The following is an 8,801-nucleotide window of genomic DNA, read 5'->3' as shown; positions in this document are numbered from 1 at the left end:
CCTTCAAGGTGGGGGAGGTTCTGTGCCCCACATCCTTAAAGCTATTTAGGTGCCCAACTCCCATTGAAATCAATGGGAGTTAGGCGCTAAATACCTTTCAGGATCTGGGCTTCTATCACCATTAGCATTCCCTGATCCATTTAGCTGACATGAAGACAGTGCTCAAGATAGTTGCAAGATTAAAGTCCTCTTCCTAGTCACCTGTGTGCAGGGCTCCACACAGAGATTTACCGATGTGCCAAACTCCGGAAGGGACAGGCTGAGCTATATAGGAACTGAAGACATTTTTTTCTTCCCGTATTTGCTTTAATTTGAGAGTGAGGAGCTTGAGAAACTAGCTGGGAGGCTCCTGGTGACATTACAAGTTACACACAGGCAGCAATCTAGTGTGTAGCGTGTAATGATATTTCAAAGTTATGCCAGACCTGTTACTGAAATAGACGCCGATGCCATTCGCTGAGGCCTCTGCTCTGGGTAAGCTGCCCGGGTCACCCTGGGAAACGTGAAACAGGCTGGTAACCAAACCCTTTCAGAAATAGTTTGACTGTGAAACATTCCCTTGAGCACCCTGTCTGGTTAGAAAAGGTCCGTGTCAATTATTAGTCGAGCTCTGACACTGCACAACCAAAGCAAAACTGACAGGAGCAGACTCTGTTTGCCAGGCCCGCTTCTTTTGTAATGATAAATGTCCCTGGTCAGGGCCCTTCCCTTAAAACATCAGCCGCTGCTTCTTCCTGAAAGCTTATTCTGCCAGGCAAGTGGCTGTACATTGACACCTTAGATTTGGGGGACTTAGAAATCGCCTCACCTCGCAGGGCAAAATCATCACTGCTAATGACATCAAATCTGTAGCTGAAAATACAGCAGGAGAGGGCTGGGCAATGAGCTGGCCATTGCTTGTACAGTTTCGAAACTGGTTGCCCATAGCTAGGCACCCACGCCCATAGTGAGGCACCTAACGCAGTGCCCTGATTTTCATGGGGCACTGATCTTCCTTTAGGAATGGTTGGAAACTGTTGGCCATTGTGGGCTGATGTTCAGTAACTGATAATGCTCTTGCATTGATACAACCCCAGTAGTTTTCAAAGCACCTTACAGAATGTACTCAGGAAAAGTCAAGATGCTGCAAGGTGCTGAGTGCCCCTTCTTGGCTGCTTCTCAACGCCCAGCACTTTCCAGGCCTGGGCCCTAATTCAATACACTTTGGGCCTGATTCTGATATTGTGTACACCAGTGTCGGTCCATTGACTTCAGTGGAGTTACTCCTGGTTTACATCAAAACAGGACTTAAAGTGGTGCACTGGACTGCAGCATGGGTGGGGGTGGGGGGAATTTCACCCTCTGGGCTGGGGAGCCAAGGGATCCTCTGGTGACTATGAGCGGTGATATTTATTCGTCTAAAGCTGAAGTAGCTGCTATGAAAGACAATGCCCTAGGGTCTTTCAGCCTTAGTGTAATCTAATTCCTGGCCCTTTTGTAGCCTGAGAGTGTGGTGTAGTCTAAGCTAGTTTCACTTGCCTGCAAAGCCATGGTTTAAGGGATGGATTACCATTAATACAGAACAGAAATGATGCCAACTGCTCTTCTTGTACTGGGCTTACCAGTGGATGTAATGCTGCTGCTCATTAGTCCTCGTTTTCCCTGCTTGCTGTCTGATGGAAGCGCTTCCCAAGATAGGAGAGCTGCAGCGCAAGCCACTGTTGTAACAGCAGCCCTGCATCCTAAATAGCGTGTTTTTGCAATGAGAGCCAACTGTCTGGTAAAGTGGGAAGGATGGGTTTAAGGCAAGCTTCTAGAAGTTCTGTGGTCACCTAGTCCGTTCCCGCCGGTGCCAGCTTGCTTCTTACACTGGCCACTCTCTCCGTCTGCATTTCTCACACTGAGTTTTAAATATCTTAAGCCATGGTGCTTACGCCATTTCCTGTGGATTCAAGGAGAGGAAATGACTCAGCGCAGTGCAATGGAGGCAGATTCTGAAGCTGTTTATAAATGAAACAATTTCTGACATCTGGGTGAGACAGTGAGAAAACTTCACAAAATTAAGATTGAATGACAGTAGATGTGATTAAATCAAAATATTGAACACAAATTGTTACACCAAGGGAGGACTAACTGGACTCTGAGCTACGGCTTCCTTTTGTAAAAGACGCCTTAATCGGTCATGTTGAGAAGGAACAAGGCAACAAAGAAGCCGTGGAACTGCCGAGCATAGTGAATGCATTGCCGCCAACACCACTTTGTCCTTCTGGGCTTCTTTTCACCTGCAGCTCTTCCAGCCAGTATCACTACTCCCATTTACCACCTGGGGCACAGCAGGTCAGTGGCAAAGATGGGAACAGAACAGGGGACGCCTGACTCACAGCCCAGTGGTGCTATTTTGGTACCTCAGTGATCCTCCTTATTTGGCTGGCAGTTTGGGAAGCTCCTGTGTTTGTAGGCATTCCAAAGTGGGATCAAATCCATTTTGGTCTATAGCTGGACATATTTTTTATTCAGCTTTTCCTACACATTTCCTTCCATTTTTCCCTGGGCTGGTTCATTTCCTAACATGATCTCAAGCCACTCAGCAAAGTCCTAAATCTTGCTACAAAATCCAGGCTCCGGCTTTTTTTTCAAACAACAAACTAGATTCTTCTATGGGCCTGAGCGCGTTACCTAATTTTTTTTTGCTGCTGTTGGCAAAGCCCACCTGAACTAAAAATAGATACAGCTGCTGCATCTTGGAGAGAGTGCTAAGATAGGTGACCCAGCACCTGAAACCTGTGTTGAGTATGTGGGACATGAGACTGCTGCAATGTGTGAAGGATGCCATCCACGCTGGTATCTATGACATCCCTGTGTGTCTTCTGACACATGTTAATTCCAGGGTTGTTTTTTTAAAAACAGGTGCAGGAGAGCCAGGCAGGAATGTGGCAAGCAGCCGGGAAGATACACTTCATGGTTTTCATACCTTACATACACGGAGCTCCTCTGGAGTCGTTTCAGGAATTTTTTAATAGACGCATTCAAGAGCATGTGAGAAGTTAAATTAATTCTCTCTGATCCCATTCTTCACGCTTGCTGGATCGTGGCTAGGTTCCTTTCCTTTATTTGTTTTTACCCTTCGCTTTGCAGGCCTATCTATAAGAGTTTGCCATGTGCAGGGAGTCTGTATTGTCCTTGTCTTTCAGATGAGACACAACCAACTTCCTCTCCACCAGTATGCCATGATGTCAATAGTTTAGGGTTATGAAAAGGGGAAATGATCTGAAGCTAACTGGGGCCATCACTTTCCAGTTTTAGTAACTGGCCTGCAAAAGCATAGAGAATGGTTTAAAAATTTGTGTTTTTTTCATACAGCTAATACATTTCACACTGGAAACTCAAGGAAGGAAACATTTTATACATTTATTATATACAATATTAAGGCACAAGTTTAAGCAGCAAAGAATAGGAAAATCTTTGGCTGACCAACAATATCAATATTTGCCGCAAGTGACATATAATGTTCTTCATTTCCCCACATATGTACAAACACCCCTCCAGCTGTACAACACTGTACACCAACCATTCTATACAACCAACAACAGTAGAAAATGACAATATTTTACAATCAGTTACCAACATCACCTGGAATGGCTACAGCACAATTTCACAAAGCACAATACAAATCAAGCAGTTGGGAAGAACAGTAGAAATGCAGTTACACTGGTTTGCTGAGGCTAGGTGAACTGATTTACTAACAGTAGTACTTTACACATATTGCCACTAATGCTCTAACTTTGGGTAGAGATCCACCGCCTTCCTTGGCGTGAAAACAAAAATTTCACGAGCTCAACAAAACCAGGAAGAATTACCCTCTACGTTTATGTCAGCTGTGAATTCAAAAGCTATCTAAATAAATAGTTTTCTGTAGATGACTAGAATTCTGGGCAGCATCAATTGTAAACACACCTTTGGGTATTGCAACTGGAGGGATTGATGCTTAAAGAAATGCTGGAAATATATATAAAGAGAGAGGGAGAGCTGTATTCTAAGTGACCAAAAGAAGCAAAGTTATACCGCTAGCAGATATAATTGTGTGAAAACAACACCATCATGCACGTTAATAGAACACCGTTTTTGCTGGATGACTAGTTGTATATATGTACAGCATATATTAAATAGCTCTGCTTGAAAGGAAATCGTATAGCTAGCAATAAAATACTGAACAAACAAAAGGATTACAAAGCTTTTGTGTATCCTTATTCCTTAGAAAAGATCCAAGGTCCATTTGGTGAAATATTTATCACTAGTAGTTTTATTTTTACTCCCTTGTCTCTCTGCTGATCCATGCCTGATTAAGGGTGTGATCTTGCCACACCTGTTCACTTGAGTAAGGACTACTGACGTGAATCAAGGTTGTAGGATCAAGACTGTATGAAGGACAGATAGAAGCCATATGTCGAATGCATATCCTCTTAAAACATTTAAATTAACAAAGTGAGGAAAAAGAATTACTGTTACAATGCATATTAAATTGCGTAACATCTTCCAAAGTGTTTATGCATTTGCTTTGCAAGGCAAAGCTGCTAATACTTAAAAACATACCCTATTTTAACAAGTGCAAAAATTAAAGAGAGGGAGATGCTGACATATGAATATTTCTATGTATAGAGAAATATAAGTGCATAGATTTAACAACATTGTTTAGTACAAAAAAAGCATCGCTTTGCTATGCACTACTCCATGTTGTAGCAGACACATGGCTGGCTTTTGGCACCTGCAGGCCTTCAGAGCACAAGTTTTTAGTGGAAGCAGACTTGAAAGTGGTTGCAGTCTCCACAATCTAGTGGCTGGTAGAAAGAGCTCAGTGTAAGTGTTTGCAAGAGGGTTCCCCTCATAACCTCCTGGGGCCAGCCCTGAACACATGAATGCATCTAAACTTGTGACTTTTGTGACAAAGTCAGGCTGGACAGCTGGAAGAGAGTGGTGGAAGGCGGGTAGATGAGCCCTAGAATGATAAAGGCCCTTTTCCCTCTAAGCTGGAAAGGGGTTACCTCAGGTCCACTAGGGACCCCTGAGCCCAGTTAAGGGCTGCCTGAAACCTGTACAAACCCCTCTGCTGGTGAGAGAGGAGGGGGAGAGACTAGCTGCTGCAGGGCTAGTGGCAGCAAGGAGAAAGGACTCCTCCATGGTGGAAGGCTGCTCACCTCCCTACAGGGGAAGCTACCTAACTGCCTGCCTGTTTAGGGGATGAACTGGCACCCCAGGGCCAACAACGTCACCCAACCCCAGAAAGAGGGTAGGAAAAGGTATTCCCCTTTTCTGTGCTGTGAATTTGTGTCCTTTCGTTTGGTGGAGGAGAACTCCTTGGACCTCCGCTGAAGCCTAGCTGGAAAATATTGACAAATAAACCCCCTGGGGGAAGATAAACACTGTCTGGAGTGGGGCTGATTCACTCCAGGTCCGCCTCCACCGGCAGAGGAGCAAGTGCTGAGCCCTGCGAGGCGGAAGAGGTGCCTTGGCACACTTTGAATCTTTGACCACCAGGGCTGCAAAATCACCCTCACCCCCATCTCAAGGCCGTATTAACCCCTAACTTCAGTGGGAAAAGAGAATCCAAAGATTTGGAAAGATTTTTTTTTTAAATGACGAGGAGCGACATCTACCCCCAGCATTTGGAATAAAAGAAGCAAAGTTGTGTGTGTTAGGTTTCATGATGAGGTGTGTCTCCTTAATTACTGCCACACCTTACACCAATGAAAGGTACATTTTAAAATGAGGAATGTTTCATCTTGGGAGAAAACAAGTGGCGAAGAGAGATGGCAGCTCAGCAGGAAACAACCAAATGATTATTAACAATGATGCAGTTAAACTCTAGGAGCCAAGTTCTATATTGCTGAAGTGTCTCAAATCCCATTAACTTGAGGGAGCAAGGAATGTAAGATCAGACCTGAGGGGGGGCGGCGGGGGGGTTATCTTGGGGAGATTTTTTGGGGTTAAAATCACTAAGCACTTATATAGTGCTTTGCATTATCAAAGCACTGTACAAACACCAGCCTTCTCCACAGCCCTGGTAGGAAGGAAAGCATTCCTATCCCCATTTTACAGCTGGGGTCGCTCAGACAGACAAGGCCTGATGCTACACTGCTACACCTCCCATTTTTAGGTCAGTGACTCTGGTGTAAAACTGGAGTAGCGCAGCGATGAATCAGGCCCAGAGAGATTGACTGACTTGCCCAAGGACACACAGCGAGACAGTGGCTGAGCCAAGATTAGCGCATGGCGAATTTCTAGGCTCCCAGTTATTAGAATATGCTGCGTCCCGACCTTTGCCTTCTCACCTTGGGGAGACATTTTCAAAACTTGGGCTCTGCCCAGAAGCCATTTATTTTTTAGTTTGAACAAATCTCCAGCAGTATTTGAGTGGAAAAAAAAAAAGAGTGCTTTTCATAGAGTTCTTTTCTTGTGAGCAGCCCCACAACCAAAGTGATGAAAAGGTGAATTCCAGCCCCCATCAAGGAACTCTGCATACATAGTCCTGTTCCACGAAAACATGTTTTGATTTGACCAAATTCTCGCTGAATCATGGAGGATGAAATTCACCCTTGTGCAGAGAGCCAGGACAAGGATATTTTTACATAGAACAGGTTCCACTTTTGTCCCATTTAAGCCTTATTGGGAAGCTTTAAGTGGGGCATAGGTCTTGTGCAGGCTCCTCTGCATGGGGGGGTGAATGCAACTTCTAAGGAATGATCATTTAGACAGCAATGGTTGTGCATGTGTACATATACAGACTCACCACCAAAATATCCCTCGGGGACCCTAACCTGGTGACCTTAGAAATGTTAAATCTTCCATCTCTCAACACACATTCACGTGTGTCACAATTAAAATTTGAGCCCAGTCCTGTAACCTTGACTCGGGTGAGGCACGCCTACTTATATAAGGGCTGCAGGATTGGTCCCTTTAAGATCAGGAAAAAAGGATTAGGAGAATTTCCGTGCATGTTCAGAAACATCCTTTCTCATTTACACAACCAGGCTGTCTTTTAAAATGTCTTTGAATGTAAACATCCCAGTCAGGCAGCTACGAAGTGCTGTAGAAATCTTACCAACAAACTGAACCATGCTAAGCAGTTGTGCAAATTAACTCCTGCAGTGCCATGTGCAGTGGAAATCCATTTTTAAGTGAGGACGTTTATTATTTCTCATCCCAAGTGTATTGACTAATTTATTATTGTTATTTAATATACACCCAAGGGCCTGATTCTGATCTCAATTGCAAGCAGCAAACCTGGATGAATTAGGCTGAAATCAGTCAATGATCTCCACATTCCTCTCAAACCTCTACAGTAACTGGCCCCAAACACTGTAGTAACCCTGGCCTGAAATGCTGCCTGCCATTGCATGCTCAAATTCACCCTGGGTCACAATAGGAGGGTAGAATTTGCCCCACTGACAATGCTGAAGCAGTTTGGACAGAAACTGCAGAATACTGTACTATTATTTTAATAAGCCAGAGAATACATCTATAGTGGCACCATGTTGTTCCCTGCGAGGTGCTGAGCATCCTGAATGCCCATTGTCTCCAAGCCCTCAGGAGTAAAAACTTTTAGCACTTGAATGTATGTACAATTTGCTGCTTACACAGCTTTGTGTGTGTGTATTATGTATTAGAGCTGAGGGAATACGCTCAACATTTTCCCCTGAATAGTTACCAAAATTGTAAAAGAAATTGCTTTGACAGGGTTTATGCCCCTTTTACATGCATCTTCTATGCAAATTCTAGCAAAGAAATGCTCCTGGCGACAGTGAATTTTGAGCAAATTTTGAATTTGCAAAACATGAGAATTTGCTTTGGAAACCTGTTCCCAACAGTCGCACTCATCCAATCAGGAAAGACCTATACATCCAACCAAAACAAACCAACCCGGCTTGAAACAAATACTTACAACAAACTGCTTTGTGCTCAATCTACAGACCAAGAATTTTTCACTAAAATAATCTGGTGAACAATTATGAATAATGACTAAATTTGAGAAAAGTGTAAACTTCTCTTGGACAATTCACAAACTCCCACTGACTTCAACAGAGCCAGGATTTCAGTCTCTGTCTTGGTTGTAGCTAGAGAGTAAAATAGAACAGCATTATAGAACACTGTTGTAAATGGTAAAAAGATATGTTTTCTCTACAATAGTAAATGCAGTTCCTATTTCCTTTACCATCTCTTTGTGAATCCATGTTTCCTTATCACCTTCTGTTGTCAGAATATTCCAGCCATTCATGTCCACCTTCAGCATCCTTCATTTCATGTTTACATCTCTTTCTTTTCCCTCTGTCATTCAAAGTCTAATTCATCTCAGCCTCTAGGATCCTTCCAGACTCAATCTTTCTCAGACGTTCTTCAAACTCTTATATTTAGTTTTTAAGATTTGCACAACATTGGCCTCCGTGGACTTAAATGTGTCTGCACAAAATCCTGAGGAAGGTCACTCTTTCCTCAGATGAGGACTTCCATCATGTCGGCATCAGGAAATTCAGGCTTCTGGACCAAACTGCTTACTCGGCCTTTGTTATCAGACAGCTTCCCATGGCTGGGGGAGTTCTCTGTGACAGTGAGGAGAGAGAGAAATCCAGATTCATCAGAAATTCTCAAAAACTAATGCAAACTATTTTGGGGGGAAAATCTCTAACAATACTTTTTTATAATGTAAGGCCAAATTCATCCCTGGGGTAGTGACATCAGAGAGAGTTCCTCTGGTGTTTGCCAGGATGCAACAACTCCTCAGTCACTTATGCCCTCTGAGATAGAATTCTTATTTTTATGTTTCAGTTTTG

General features: G+C 43.6%; 1 protein-coding gene across 2 annotated transcripts in view; it reads right to left on the bottom strand.

The window, feature by feature from the left end:
• Positions 1-3,367: 3,367 nt before the first annotated feature.
• AMOTL1 (angiomotin like 1) overlaps positions 3,368-8,801 on the bottom strand; it is a 154,818-nt gene continuing 149,384 nt past the window's right edge. For both annotated transcript variants that reach the window (XM_084617772.1, XM_084617773.1), the window contains one exon: positions 3,368-8,570. In XM_084617772.1, coding sequence (XP_084473898.1) covers positions 8,464-8,570 — 107 coding nt within the window. In that variant the 3' untranslated portion in view covers positions 3,368-8,463. The remainder of the gene's footprint in view (positions 8,571-8,801) is intronic.

Source organism: Lepidochelys olivacea (assembly GCF_965140295.1).
Source record: "Lepidochelys olivacea isolate rLepOli2 genome assembly, chromosome: 1".
NCBI classification, from domain to species: Eukaryota; Metazoa; Chordata; order Testudines; family Cheloniidae; genus Lepidochelys; species Lepidochelys olivacea.
Note: the sequence above shows the minus strand (reverse complement) of the source record. Positions and strands in the feature narration are given on the sequence as shown.